The following is a 15627-nucleotide window of genomic DNA, read 5'->3' on the forward strand; positions in this document are numbered from 1 at the left end:
CGACGCCAGAGGGTGCAGCCCCTCGCCTTTGGCTTACAGGTGGGAGTCCCCCATGGGCAGCCACGGAGGAATCTGGCCACAGCTCTTGCTCCGTCAGCACTCGAGCGAGACATACAAGAAGGGAGTGGGCAGCCGGGCTGGCTGGAGCCACGTGAAAGGAGGGCCCAAGGAGGCAGGGAGAAGGGACGCTGGGCTGTCCCGGCCATCCAGAGGTTCGCACCGTGCCTCCTCTTCCAGGTTCCGTGCAGCCCTTCAACCTCCCTGCTGCCTGCAGCTGACGCCTGCAGCAGAAAAGCCATCCCCTCCCCTCCCACCAGACCATGAGGGCTCCGCAGAGGCGGCCGTGGTATTGCTAACAGAGAGGTGGAAGAGGCGGCCGAGGTGCACGGAGAGTCAGGCACTAGGAGGGCTGCCTGAGTCGCTGCTTGGTGGCTGGCAAGAGCAAGCAAGCATGAGCTGGCCGGGGCGTCTCAGCCAGGGAGGAGCTGGATCGAGACAGCGTGGGCGTGTGGGCAAGTGAAGCACTGAAGGACGGCTAGCTGCTATGCGCTTGTATTTCCGACGCATGAGGCTGCGCTGCGGCATAACTGAGTGCATACTATACGCAGAGGTTTCTCCAGCCTGGCGAGATGGGAGGTCGGTACGTCTAATGCTAGCAGCAGCAGAACATTATCTAGCAGCAGCTTTGCCTTCCTGGGCTAGGGGCCTTCCTTTGGTTGCTGGAGTGTGAGTCGGGGCTTTCCCTCTGTGTCCTTTCCGGAGCACGCTGGGCGACGAGGCGGGGCTGTCTCCCAGCAGGCCACCGGCCTGAGCTCTGGATGGAGCCCTGGAAGAAGGCTGGGCCCGGGGAGGGAGTGCAGTCCCCGGCCTGTGTTGCCGGGACGGGGAGGGACTTTCCTTCCTGGACAGTGACTGGCTTTTGGGGGAAGCACTGAGGTTCCGCGAGGGGAGAACAGGACTCCGGGGTGGAGGGCAGGAAGCTTTCCTGGGACTGCTCCGCAGGGGAGTCACAGCAGCGGGTGGCAGCGGCCTTATCCGGGCATCACCAGGTACATTCCCGGACAGTCTTTGCCCCTGAAGCCTGCAGCGAGAGATCACAGAAGCAGAAGAAAGAGATCCGTTAGTCTGGAGACTGCACTACGGCTTCTCACACAAGGCGGTGTGGCAGCAACAGAGGGCACTTCACCACTTAACTCTCGACAGACGCTGCCTAAAGCCTGCCAGTGACGTGGCAAGAGAGAGGCGGTGGGACCCTCTCTGTGCCCACGTGCACATCCACGCCACGAACCCTCTGTCCTTAAGGCCATCCTCACTCGGCAAAGAAGTCGGCATGGCCTCTTCTCCCTGCACTGTGCGTGAGCTGGGCACACCGCACACACGCCGAACTGCCCGGAGGAGGCTTCGTTTTCATGCAGCTTGGTCCCTTGCAAAGAGGGGGTGGGGTGGCGGGAGCCCCGGCCTCCTCTGCACTACTGGCCACTTGCACAGAGCAACTGCATAGTGGAGGAGGGCAGGGGGAGTCCATCCCCTCGCCATAAAGGAACGGCATCCCTCCTGCAGGAAGACGTACAGGGCTAAGCGTCTTGCCCTCAAGCACCCTGACTACTGGAGATCAACTTCTGGGGAGTAAAAGCAAAATAACTTTTGCCTGTCCCTACTGGAAGAACATAACATGCAGCCAAGCTGCAATGCTGTCTGAAGTATTAGGTGAGTACTTGTCATTAGGTTAATACATGTCATGAGCAGAGCTGGCTGGAGCCGGGGGTCAGACTAGATGGCCTGGGAGACCCCTTCTGACATGCTCTGTTTCTATGTTTTTATGTTAATTCGGTATTGCTCTTTCCCAGCATGGCAACTTTAGTTGCCCCAGTTCTTATTGAGGCAAGGTATAACCCCAGCGGATTTTATTTATTTATTTAAAACATTTTTATCCTGTCCTTTCCAATGAATGGCTCAGAACAGCTTAAAATGATTAAATAAAATATAATATAATAATACAATAATTAAAAGCAGTAGATAATAGGCCAACATAAACAAGCACTTTCATAAAACTGAAGAAAAGAAGAAAGGAAGAAAAAAGAAAAGATAATGCGACTGCGGTCAGATCTTAAAACATCTAAAATCCTTAATTATTAAAATGATGGCTGAATGAAAAGGTCTTTACCCGGTGCCGAAAAGAGTATAGAGTCGGCGCCAGGTGAACCTCTTTGGGGAGTGCATTCCACAGTCTGGGGTGTATCTATCCAGTTGTGAAAGAAAATTTCTAGCAGTGAATAGATACCTTCACTGGCAAAGAGAGGCGGTGTTTGGAAATGGCCTGCTATGGCTAGAGCCCCACATTTTTCCACTTGGAGCCCCGAATCTCTGAGAAACCATATGCCCCACCACCTTGCCCTTCATGGGCGCTTGCTGGCAGAAAGGCCTTGATGATCACCTGGATTAGCGGGCCTTTTGCCCTGTAGTGTTTCCCCTCCTGCTGCCCCCCGAAATCTAATGCCCTCCTCTCCATGGTCAATACACTCCAATACACAAATAGGGGTGCCCTTAAGAGTCAGAGTCTCTGTGTGCACTTGTCAAAGACAGAGGGGTTGGTTTTGGGGCACTTCACCCCTTAGAGCACACACAAACTGACAGATGCAACCGGTGCTTTGTTTGATCCCCAGATCTTTTCAGTGCGGGCCACTCCTGTGCTCGCACCTCCCTTTCTCAGCCTCCTGGGCCAGCCACCTGGGGGCTGCATGCCAGCTGTGTGTGGGGAGGGGGAAAGCTGGAAGCGGAAAGGGCCAAGCCCCTGCTCCCCTGCGAACATACACGAAGATGCTCCCTGCCCCCTGTGTTCCCATTAGGCTTTGTCACGGTGAAAGCCAAAGAGCAGTGCAGGTGGGGGACCGAGGAGGAGAGACTGCGGAAGGGCCGGGGAAGCCCCATGGGCTGCCTGCTCTTCCCTGCCCCGCACCGTAGCATGTCTGCAAGAAAAGGGGCCATAACAGCCTGGAGGACAGGCTGACCGGGCAGGTGAAACGGAAGACGCCAGGGCCGCATTCGCCGCCTGGCATGGTCAAGCCTCGGCTTGTGCAGGCCTACCTGTTAGTCACAGCCGTGTCGCCCGGACTGCTACTCAGTGCTGGTGGTGGAAGAGCCGAGGGACTCCCGCAATGCAGTTCTGTCCCAGGTGGCTTCACAGGCACGATGGGACGGGGGATTCTGCTCTTTGTGCTCAAGCCTCTCTCTTCTGTCTTCAGCAGGGGACGCTTCTCCTGATTCCCCATCTTCCTCGGGGTAAAGTCATCCAAGTCGTGAGTGTCCTCCTCAGAGCCCGTGGCTGACAAGGTTTCTGAAGCTCTCCGCCTTTCGTCACTGGAGGAAGCGGAGGACGATGCCCCTGAAGCTAACCTGAGCAGACGGCTTTGTCTTTTCTCCATCACCAGACGGGCCAAGTCTTGCTGCTTCAGCCTCTTGTACAGCCTCTCCTTGCCAGACTGCGAGCCTGAAAGGTCCGAGCCAGTGTCCTCTTCTGAGAACAAGATGGGAATCCGGCTTTTATACCTGATGTTCATGGGCTTCCTGGGGGTTTCCTTTGGAACATCTGGAGGCAGTTTTGCTTGTTGGAGGGATTCCACTGCAAGAATTTTATGTTCAAGGCCAGACCGCTCAGCTTCTTCCAGATCAGACTCACAGACAGGTTTGCTTTTAACTTCCAATTCCTGCTCATCCGCTTTATCCATTCCATTCAACAGCAGGGCCTGCTCCCCTGCTGCTTCAGAGGTGATTTCTATGTGATTCACTGAGAGAGCACAACTTTCCATCTCTCCCCCTTCCAGGGCTGAATTCACACTCCCATTTTCTACCAACACCTGGTTTTCCTCCAGCTCTTCCTCAATGATTATCTCATCAAACTGCCCCGGGGTGGAGTACTCCTCATGCCTCATCAACTGGCCACCGGAAGACATGATGTTTAAGTGGGTCTTTTCAGCAATGTGGACAAACGTGCGCTCGACTTTGGTAAAAGGGGAGGAGGTCGTGGCCACAGCAACGGGCGGCTTTGGTTCAGACTTTAGGATGGAGGACAGTGTTCCTGGCTCAGACACATCAAGCTGGCTCCCCATAGGCTGAGGTTTTTCGCTTTGAGGAGTCAATGCAGCAAGAGTTCCAAGATCAACATCAGGAGCTAAATCTGTGTTCACTGGAGACTTCTTTAAGTCACCTGGTGAAAAGAGAACTAATGTTTTGGAGCCTTCCTCAAGTTCTAAGTCTCCTTCTGCAGCTGATGCTCGTCCCTTGGACTCCTTCTGGTCATCTGCCAAGAGGGTGGACGGGGCACCTTCCTGGCTATGCTCAGTACTTTTCTGGCTTACGTCGCTGCTTGAGTCGCTGTGCATGTCAAGCTCTTCTCCTAACTCACCAACTTCCTCCTCCTCCTCCTCTTCCTCTTCCTCCTCTTCCTCTTCCTCCTCCTCCTCTTCTTCCTCATATCTGCCATTTGCCATTTCCAGATGGGCTACAGGTGGTTTGCAAGGGACAGTTAAAACAACATTTGAGAAATCCACTTTCTTTACACGCTGGAGGATTCTGGCTCTTTCCCTGTTTTCTGACACATCCCTTTTGAAATCTTGATAAGGCAAACTTAAAGGCACCACCTTGGGGAGACCATTCATTTCAAAAGGCTTCAGTGTGAATACCTGGAACAAGACATTAAAAACATACATAATTATTATCTAGGGAACCATTAAGACTGCAATGAAAACTGGTGTGGTGTCTGGAGTCGGTCTGATCACTGGAGAGCTAGTAGGACCTAGAACAAAATCTACAGCAGAGGTGGAGAGCCTTTTTCCGCCAATGGCCTCATTTCCTTGGGGACCAAACACTGCCAGCAGCAACTGGGGCTGAAGCCAGTTTTGAGTTCTCTCTGTTCCTGTCTCTCCTTGCCTTGCAGCCTCTTGCTGGCAGTCTGAACCAATCATTTTCCAAGGGCTTCTGAAATTATCCCAAGGACCACATGTGTCCCTCGAGCACAGTAGCTCATCCCCGATCTAGACAACACATGACAACATAAAAAGAGCTGGAGGTAAGGGGGAAATTCTCTATGATGATGGATACTGCAGAAAACAAAACAGGAAGTTGAGGATACACTTAGGCAGACTGGAAGGTACATTACCACATGGTATTAAACCCCTGTGTTTGAAGCACCAAGAATGTCCTCTGGGATGTCTGATGAACAGTTCATTGAATGCCCCCCTCATTCTTTTTCAGGACTTCATCTCGTGTATCTGGATATAACACAAGCCGGAAGGAAGGAGAGACAATTGCCTCTCACTATCCCAGGCCACTGCTGCTGAAGACAAGCAGCAGCTAAAGCCTCTCCTTTACCGCCTACTAGTGTGATGTCTGATGATCTCTCCTAAGAGGTAACAATGCAAATGCTTACTCTTCAGTTAACGCATCAGCCAGTCTCAGGGGCCATAATGCAAACACAAAGAGCAAGCGCAGTGGAGCAGGGCACAAGGTAAAAGGAGAGAACATGAAGCAGGAGAGGAATGAAATATGGGTCACCGCTGTTCAGCAGCAGAAGACGTGAAGTAACACATGAAAAAAAAAACCACTGAAAAAGCTGTTCTACAGGTGGGAGATTCCTGCATAGTTGAAACATCCAGGGATAAGAGAGATGGTTACACAAGTACTATAAAATGGAAAGATTTGTGGTTGGGTACAGATTTAGATGGAAATGGATCTCCCTGCTTCTATCCACAGAAGCCTCTCCAGCCTCTGGAATTGCCACGAAGATGGCAGGGTAAACCTGCTGAATGGGGGAGATGCTGAAGTACGGCAGGAAGGGGGATCCACAAATATTGAGTGGTGGCAGTTTGCCCAAACAGAGCCCTTCCTTCAAGAGGAGGCAGATCTTGGATCCAATCCAGTGCTGGATGGATCCGGTACCAGGGTAAGACTGTCCTCTACTGCAGGTAATTTAATTGGGTTACGGAGGCTTTGTTAACTGCTTAAACAGGTCCTAAGACTCACGTTGCTATTTTAATTCTTAATTCTGTATATGCGTTTTAAATTTGGTTTCAAATTTTTGTACAACTGTTTAATGAAGTTTTAATGCAGTTCATATTTTATTCTGTATGTTTTATGTGTTGTAAACTGCTCAGAGAGCAGGCTGTTGGACAGCATAGCACATAAATAAATGAATAAATTGTCTCTCTCTCTCGTGTGCGTGTGTCTTTTTATGTTCTTTCAAAATCAAAGAACATCTCAAGACACATCTAGGAAGCAAGTTTCATGTGGAGAACAGGAATTTCATCACCACACAATCCATCAGGTGCGGGCAAGTCAAGGAAAATACTCCTTCAGAAAACATAGGCTTGGAATTTGCTGCCACCGACATGGGTACGGTCTCTTCCTTAGATGGCTGTAGAAGGGAATTAGAACAACTCATGGAGATTAAGCCTATGAATGGCCACCAGTGATTATGGCTATATGGTCTTTCCATGCTGTGCTGAGTATTGGAAGGAATACCAAGTGTTGGGAACTACACTGAATCCCTTGATCTTCCTTCTCCAGCCTCAGAGAATAACTTCCAGAATTTCTAATCACTGGCATGTTGGCCAGAGCTGATGGCAGCTGAAATCCAAAACATCTGGAGGACAACATCAAAAACATGTGGAGGTTGGGGAGTGTGAACTGGATAGACCTTTAGCCTAATCCAACAGTGCTCTTATCTATGAAATGCTCTAGCAGAGATGCTGGTAGTGAGAATGTCAACAGCTATAAAGCAAGATGGATAAGAAATGGCACTGTCATTTGCATGTTGATCTACATCACCCGGGTTTCTGAGAATAGGAAGTTATGGTGCTTGACCCAAAAAATCTAGAGGTGTTCCTACCAATCCATACAAATGTTTAAAAGACAGAATGAGTCTGCAGAATTTAAAATGCTTATTTTGTCACTATGAGGCTGTCTGTTGTCTTTGCACAGGACAAAAGATATTCTTCCGCCGGGAACCAAGCCCAATGCACTGTGCCAGCAGCGCCCTCTTCTGTGCCACGTGCAGCATCCACTCACGCTGCAGTACCTAATGCAAAAGAGGGACCACGCTTGCACCGTCGTTGCACAGGGGCTTGCCAGGAAGGAGCCCGGTGCAACTGCTGCCCAAGCAGCATCCAGGCGCAACTGCTGCACTTGATGCAGAAGGAGGTTAGCATTTGTGGATTTCCTCTCAGCTCAGCTCGCCTTGCAGGACTGGGCGGAGCAAAAGGAGAAGTCTGCAAATACTGAAGGGACGGATTCTGGTGAGCTCCATCCCAACCCTAGTTTAAGGGTTGTTCTAGGGGCAGGGAGAGGAGCAGACTGGTGCCATCAAGATACAGCACATCCTGATGGTACCTCAACCTCCTCCTCTTCCTCTGTGAAGTGAAGAGGAAACACAGAGGTGACCTTTGTCTCTGCTCTCCTCCCCTGCTATATAGAATGCCCTTGATCCTCCAAATTCAGAGGGTGACAGACATCCTTCAATGGGCTGTGCCTTAAGTGGTTTACATATGACAAAATTTAAATCACCACTTAAAATATATGTAAAAATGAGTCCAAGCCCCATACCGTTTGGGGCCAGGCTATCTGAAGGAATGCCTCCTGTATGTGCCTATGCGAACCGTGAGATCATCAGTGGAGGTCTTTCTCAGAGACCCCCCACCCCCAAGGAAGTAAGGAGGGTGGCCACTAGGGGAAGGGCCTTCTCAGTTGGGACATCCCACCTGCGGAATCAGCTCCCCAAAGAGGTACATCTGCTGCCCACCCTCTGTTCCTTCCAGCGTCGAGTGAAAACCTTTTATTTATTCAATGAAGTTAGATTATTATCTTAATTTTTACCATATTTTACTGTACCTCTGAGTGAGATTTAGCTGTGATGGATTATTGTACTATTGTCTTACTGTATCATGGTATTTAATAATTATATTACTGTGCTTTTATTATGTATGTTTTATATCAATTATGGTATTTTCAATTTTGCAAACCACCCAGGAAGCCTATGAGCTGATGGATGGTGAAGAAATGTTATAAATAGATAGATACAATAAACTCAATACAATCCCCACCCCTAAAATGGAGCAGCACCTTACTTAATTACAATTAATTAAACACAGAGACAGCCTGCTTAAACAATTGCACTTCAGGAGACATTTAAAACATGCTACATCTGCTGCCTCCCTTGCTACATGAGGGAGAATGTTCTAGAGTGTGGGCAGGTGCCATCACTGGGAAGGCCCACTTCTGAGATGTTACAGGACAACATTCTCTTGGTCCCAGAATGACCACCGAATCTTCACCTCTGAAGATCAGGGAAGTTGTGTGGGCATAAGGGAAGGCAATCTGCCAGGTATCCTGGGTCCAAGTTGTTTAGGGCTGTGCAGGTCAAAAAGGTGATGATGAAAATAGGTAGTGAACAGGCAGCCCATTCAGTGCTTTTAGCACAGATGGAATGTGAACATGGCTGCATATCACACAGAGCATCCTAGCTGCAGTTTCCAAACCGAGCACAAGGCTAGTCCTGCACAGAGTGCACTAGAATCCTCTGGTTATGACAGAGGTTCCCATCCTGGGGTGCCCACACCCCCAGAGGGTGTGAGACAGCAGCTCAGGGGGTGTGGCAAAGGAAGGCTGCATCACAATTCCCTGAAACTGGCAAATCTCAATGTTTTTGCCCAAAACTATCCCAATAATTTGGCTAATTGCTCAATTTATATTTGAATTTTATGCACTGTTAAAAGCTTATTTTTGGGTTCGATTTTTTCACCCACAGTACTGTAGGTGTTTCAATTAGCAGTTCAAAAATTAGAAATCTGACTCCTTCATCTTCAAAAACACACTACTTTTGTAGGGAGTACAAACATCAAGCATTTTCGAGGGGTGTGGGGCATGGAAAAGCTTGGGTACCACTGGGTAGTGAGATTGCCAGTGCCTGAACCATAATGGCTAGAGCACCCAAGCCAAAAACGGGCAGTTATTACACAGCTAAGTTACTAAAATGGGTGCTCTATGGTAGTGAGGTCACCTGGATGCCCAATGACAGAGATGGGTGCAATAGTACCCCCAAAATTCAGACCTGTTCCTTTCAAGGGAACACAACTCCCCCATCCCAATCAGTGCTGGCTCCAGGTTTTTAAGGAATCCTAGCCAAGGCACCCTTAATGGGGTCCCTCCCTCATGGAGTCAAACTTCCCATGGTCATTGATGCCTCCACTGATTCTCATCTTCTTTCTCTCACAGCTTCTATAGCTTGCCTGACAGGAGGCTCAATGCCAGATGAATCTTGTGAGTGGGTTCCCTGATGGTCTGTGGGCCTTCAGAAGGTGCCCAACCATGTGTATTCTCGCTTCTGGGAATTGGGGTCAGGGCCAGAATCAAGAACCACCCACCCAGAGGATCTGGGACTGCATCCAGACATCGCTTCAGAAAGAGTCAGTGATATAGTACTATAGCGAGATGAAGTACAGACAAATTTCAGGATATACACACTTCACTCCACAGTGGAATCCTGGGATTCATTGCCAGACATCTCAAGAGGGCTGCCACACTTTGTGTGGCTCCCTCTTTGTAGTGGTGCCCTGTACGTCACCACTGGCCACTCTGCCTTCTAGCTCACAAAATGCCACATGACTGCAACATGAGGCTCCACGTTGTGCAATTGCCAGGAGGCATAATTTAAATGGAGCGAATGACGGGGACTCTTACTATGTTGCACAAGAGACAGTTAAGGGTAGTGCAACTTAATTTACATTAGCAGTTGCGTCACATTGGCTACTGCCCCTAGAATGGATTCTCCTTTCACCATTGCTGGTACGTCATATAGCCAGTCTGATGTCACCTTCCGCTCCGATTAGCTGTCCTGCTTATCAGAATGGCAATGACACAGGCTTCCAGGGAACCATCATTCCCACTTAAGACGGCCACTTATACTGCATCAAAAATGGTATGCATTTGCAGAAAATCTGCAGTGCTTTAATTTATGCCTATATAATTAATTTAGAAATGGTGATTGTCATTCAAATTGAAATATTGCTAGGAATATTGCATCCAGGAGACCTAGGGTGGTGTTGCTGGGCAGTTTCCTGTCCTGTGGCCTTTCTTCTTAGGGTCTTTTATTCTTTTAATGAAACAAATCTTAACTGTCCTTTTATGGACAACCAGTATGGTCCTTTATTATTAAATTGGACTTTGCTTGGACCTCCCTTCAAATATAGGACTGTCCTTTTTGGCCATTCTGTGACTCTTACAAATCAGCCACAAGAGCCTTGTTGATCAACTCTTAATCACAAGGCTACTGGCTAAATATGAGCCACTCCCTAGCTATGAAATTGCTCCGGGAATTTGCACGCTATTTCCTCTTCTTGGAGGGAAAATCCTTGGGGCACTACAGCAGAGCTACACAACTTGCAGCCCTCCAGATGCTTTGGACTTCCACTCCCATGCTCCACTGGGGCCACTTCTCCCAAAATACAGCATTCCAAAGCGGATATTTCAGACTCTGAATCTGAACTGAAAGAAGAGGCAGGGTTGGAATGCTTAGCTGAAATGCCAAAGTTAACATGCTTCAGAATAAGCCAAGTGGCTGGTGAGAACCAGACCACCTCTGGTTTTGGGGAAGACACCGTGGAACATGGAGGGTCAGGAGGAGAGGGTGCGACATCAGGTCAAATGAGTTGATCAGTTAAGGAACATCAGGCATGCCCACCATCTGGCCCACAAGTAGCACACATGTCTCTGATGGTGGAGCCAGCTCCATTTGGAGAGGAAGGGAGGTGAGCAATCCAGCTTGGTATTGGCAATAACTAACTACGGGAACTTTAATTTGATGTTTGCTTCTCATTATTACTGACTCTGGTGTTACAAAGCCAACCTTGGCTGGCCAGCCTAATTCAATAAAGGACTGTAGTCAGAAGCCTTTTGCCAAGATCTTATGGGAAGGGGGAAGTGGAGGGATGTGCTCATGTTACCCATCAACTTTGGCTCTGCTGGCCGGGGCTGATGGGAATATTGTTCATAAGGTAATGTAACTGACTGTACAAAGTGGGCAAACAAAGAGTGCCATTTTCACAGTAAATGCCCAGTGTGGAATCACCCAAAACAACCCAGAATTGATCTGTGCTGAAACCTGGGATCTGAGAGCAGTAAAGTACACAGACTCATTAAAAGGCAATCCCTTACATCTCTCGAGCCTTTGCCTTCTTTGGCTGCAGTCCTATTTTGGGAATTCCAACTGACATACACAGCCATGTCTTGTTGTGGGCCCTGGTCACAGAGCTCTTATTCAAGACTAGGAGAGCCAGCCTTCGCAAGCCTCGTTGATCAGCCATCCTGGTAATACCTGGAACTGATCTGGGTGAGGATGGCAACTTGGGTCCAGTGCAAACAGATCTGCCTACCCTGGCAGTTTCCAGCACTTCTAGGCTGAAGTTACCAATGCTTCAAAACCCGGGTTCTTTTGTGGCCAGCATGACTTCTGCCATGCACTCTCTAATACACTGCAGAAAGAGCTGGAGAGGTAGGAAGTATATCCAGTGAAATCACACTGTAAACAAGGCATTCATTCCACATATCTGTGTATTCTTGACATAAAAGCTTTCATCTAGTGTTTTCTGGATCTGTGAAAATAAGTTTTGAATTATGTTGCAATTTGATCAAGACGTGGAGATGCAGCTTCTACTTTCTCCACTTTTTCCACTGGATGGTTTGAGCCAGTTCATCATAGCACTAAGTGACGTGCTCTGCTGTGCTGGCATCCCACCCTTTGCCCCCACCCCCATGCCTGTTTAGATGCACCTTCACCAACATGGCTGTTTCAGAGAAAGTGCCCTTCCCAGATCTTGCTCTGGGATTGCCAGCGGTAGACGTGCACTCGAAATTTTAAATACTCACACATTTCGTGCTGTGCCCAAGTCCCATGAGCTACCGCTCCCTTCCAATGAGTTCCCCATGTGAAGGGAGTCGCATCCATTGTGATTCGGATCCTGTGTGGCTCATGAAGAGGTAAACCCTGAGACACCTCCCTGGATATGGCCACCAGCTCAGTGTATGAGATGGTCCAGGCAGGTGTTCCTGTGAAGCTATTTGCTGCTGGAAAATGACAGAAATCTGGCATAAGGCCTTGCCTGTGCTAACATTTACTTGCATAGTGCCAAGATTTGTGCTGGTGCTATAATTCCTGCATACCTTCTACAGCAGGAACTCTTGACAGGACCAAAAAAGTCACCTTCTCTTGCTTTTCTTCTGAGAAAGCATCTCCTTTTCCACTGCCAGTTTCAGCTCCCTCAAATGATCTAGATCATATTTATTAATTAATTAAAATCTTTTCTAACTCGTCCACTACAAGCATCTTGAGACAGCTTACAAAAAATGAGGAAAATAAAACAGAGAAAGCAGTCTGTTCCCAGGTCGGGCCGTTTGCCATCAGCACAGTGTTGTCTGTTCTAGACGGAAACATCTCTTTTTCTCTTGTGGCTCAGGCAGCTGGGACTTTTGAGTGTGGTCATCCTGTAGTGCTGGAAGTGCAACAGCAGTGTCCTCCACTCAAGCTACAGGTAGCCTGAGAGCAGCTCCTGCACTTGCTTTGGGGTCTTGGGGTCTCTCCTTCACTCATGGGAGTACTTATACAAGATCGGCAAGGGTTCTTTCAGTTTGGTCAACTTTACGGGATCAGAGCCTTTACTTATCTGACCAACTCTTTCAACAGGCCCCAGAAACTATGCAAGCTGCTGGTTTTGAGGATAGTAGCTGGCGGGCACACAAGTGCATCTGCATGCATCTGAAGGTCTGATGCTTTTGATGCTGCATCTCTATAGGCAGTGCATCCTCTGCCAGGTCCACCTGAGACAGCAGGAATCTTTGAGTCCTGTTTTGCTAGCATGTTTGGTGGTTGCTGTTATCTTCTCCACAATACAAGTCTGTATTGGAGCTCTCCTGTCCCATTGCCCAGCGAGAAGGAAGGCCACTGTACTGCACTCACACGCTCTCTCCCACTAAAAGGAAGACTGAGCCTATCAATAAAGAATTCTGCTGCAGACTGTGGGCTTCTTCCCAGCTCTCAGAAAAGAGCAAACCATTTTTCTTGTTCTTCTCTGTCTCAGAGCTCACTATGGAAGCCAGGAGAGGACAGCAACTAGAGAAGGATGGGGAAATTCTAAAATATCACCATGCAGTATCCAGAGAAGCTCCTAAAAGTGCAATCCTATTGATTATGCATTCCATGATTGTAAACCTTCAAAATCAGGAGTTCCCAATCATCCAGTGCAGGACAGGAAGAGCAACAGAGCTGAATTTTCCCTTCCTGTCCTCCCACCCTGAGTATTTAACATGTACTTAACATGTATGTATTTAACATGCTGATGTACAGGTACTGTCCAACAGCAGAATCCTTCCAAATGGATCTGAAGTTTGCATAACAAAGAAACAAACAAACAGCTTAGTTCCAGTGATGATCAAACTCAAAGAAACCCCCAATAATCACAAAGTTCTGCCTTTCATTCTTTAATAAGGTTTTGGTAGTATACAAGCTTTTTTCCGATTGTCTGGATTAACATACATGGATTTAAAAAAGGCACAAAATCCATTGCACAGCTTCGGTTTAGTTTTTTGTTTCTTCTTTTCTTTTCTTTTTTTTAAAAGATGAAGTTGCTTGTTAATTGTGATTTCAAGTGTAGGATCTTACAGTACTCTGCAGCATTTACAGCGTGTTCTACATACAAGTAATTCAGTGCATGCTTTTATACAAGAGACAGAATTCAAATTCTCTCTCACCTTTAGTCTCTCTATATACACAAATAATACAGTTCTTTAATTCTGAAAAAGCTTCATTTTTTTTTCTTCTCGCATGCTTGGTGTGCCCAGGAGAATAGTGCAAGCATATTATACAATGTTATTGCAGTACAAAAAGGTGAAAGATGGGGGTTCAGGGTGTTACCTTAGGTTCTAACAGGGAGTTCACATAAATAATAAAAAGGCTCAGGGAAAAGCAAACTTTTGAACCCCTTCAGGCAACTTGGTCCTTCCAGGCTAATTCCTCCACACAGTAATGTTATAACTAGCAGTTCTTCCAGGAAGAAGGTAGCCTCCTGGGCCTCCTTCAGCCTTGATGCCATGGCAAGGGCCCCTGCTAAACATATTTATGTAGAAATATGTAGAATTTCAGCTCCACAATGGTTCTAGTTGCTGAGGTTTCCATCCAAAGGGATATTTCAAATATTAAACATCAGCTCCCTCTACAACTCCCCCCACAAAACATCCAAACAGATGTTTTGAAAAACAAGACAAGAGGCTGGTCCAAATGTGATGTCACCAGTCTTAACTGTGACTCATGCGCTTCTTTTCCAGTTACTTCCATCCTGACCGGGTTACATTTAAGGGATATCTCGGCACTGACATATAGTCTGGTTGAGGGACCCTGGCTAACCAGAGAATCACAGAGTGAGAAGGTTCCTCAGAGGCCATCTATTCCAAACACCTGGTCACTATAGCATCTGCAATACAGAATGCAGCAAAAGCATTCGCGACAAACAGCCATACAGCCTCTGTACTGAAGGAGAGCCACCACCTTCCAAGACAGCTTGCTCCACTGTCCTTAGGAAATCCTTCCAGTGTTTAGCCAAAACCCGTTTCTCTGCCACAGCTACCCATTAGCTCCCTTGGAACAACAGAGGACAGGTCCTGACCGTGGAGCCAAATTATCATGGCCGCGGTGGAGCCCAGACTCTCCTCCCAATCTCTCAAATGCAGCGAAAGGATTGGTTCCCTTCTGTACATACTGGCTCTTGAAAGTGCCACAATGTTATGTACACCTTCACATAAACAGGGCAGAAAACCAAAGAAATCCAACTTTGAATCCCTTCAGAAACTTACTACAAACTGCTGAAATCGCAACTGATCCAGTAAACCTGCAGAAACAGCAAACCTGCAGCTTTAGCAGATAAGGCAAAGGAAGGATATGCTGGTCCCTGAAGATTACCATTTTTATGTCTGGAAGCTGGAAGGCCTCAGAAACGAAAAACAAGTTATCAAAGTGACTTCAGGCATCAAAAACTGGAAGAGGCCTTAGCCCTGAGAAATGCAGCTGGCAAAGCAACCATTAAAAATCCATCCATCTCTTGCCCTCACTCTCTCTCAGCAGTTGCTACTGGCAGGACCTTAGCATATCCTGGAAGCAGCATTATCCTCTGCCAGCAGAAAAAGGGGTTTAGTTGGAACTGGGAGATCTGACAAGCTCAGAATTTGTAGATTTCGGAAGCCGGGGCATTCCATGATAGCTGCTTTGTGGATCACAGAAGTCACAAGAGCCACCGCATGGCTTTAATGCATTAGCTCCCGCAACCTCTGTATTGCCAGGTTCCATGCTACAGCATGGGTTTCCCCCTACTGAATCCTACTTTTCACTCTGGGACCCTCCATCTTGTTATATTTCTACCTACCAGAGACATGGGAAAGGGGGAGCAAACCTCATTAATGATTCTTGTTCCCACCCTAAATAGGAGGAGGAAAGCAGTACAGCAGTCTGAAAATGCCTGTCTCTTCCCGATACAGTTATAATGCTACGTATGAACATGCACTTGCTTTTCTCAAGAAGGACCAAAGTGAAGGGGC

The 15627-nt window shown here is 47.9% G+C and overlaps 1 protein-coding gene across 1 annotated transcript in view; it reads right to left on the reverse strand.

Moving 5' to 3' along the window:
* Window positions 1–669: 669 nt before the first annotated feature.
* TTBK1 (tau tubulin kinase 1) overlaps window positions 670–15627 on the reverse strand; it is a 127547-nt gene continuing 112589 nt past the window's right edge. Inside the window, exons 16-17 of the mRNA XM_044429669.1 lie at window positions 3085–4664; window positions 670–1081 (exon numbers count right to left, since the gene is read on the reverse strand). Of these exons, the coding sequence (XP_044285604.1) occupies window positions 670–1081; window positions 3085–4664 (1992 nt within the window). The remainder of the gene's footprint in view (window positions 1082–3084; window positions 4665–15627) is intronic.

The sequence above is a fragment of the Varanus komodoensis genome, unplaced genomic scaffold (genome assembly GCF_004798865.1).
Source record: "Varanus komodoensis strain SLA01 unplaced genomic scaffold, ASM479886v1 scaffold2, whole genome shotgun sequence".
Taxonomy (NCBI): domain Eukaryota; kingdom Metazoa; phylum Chordata; class Lepidosauria; order Squamata; family Varanidae; genus Varanus; species Varanus komodoensis.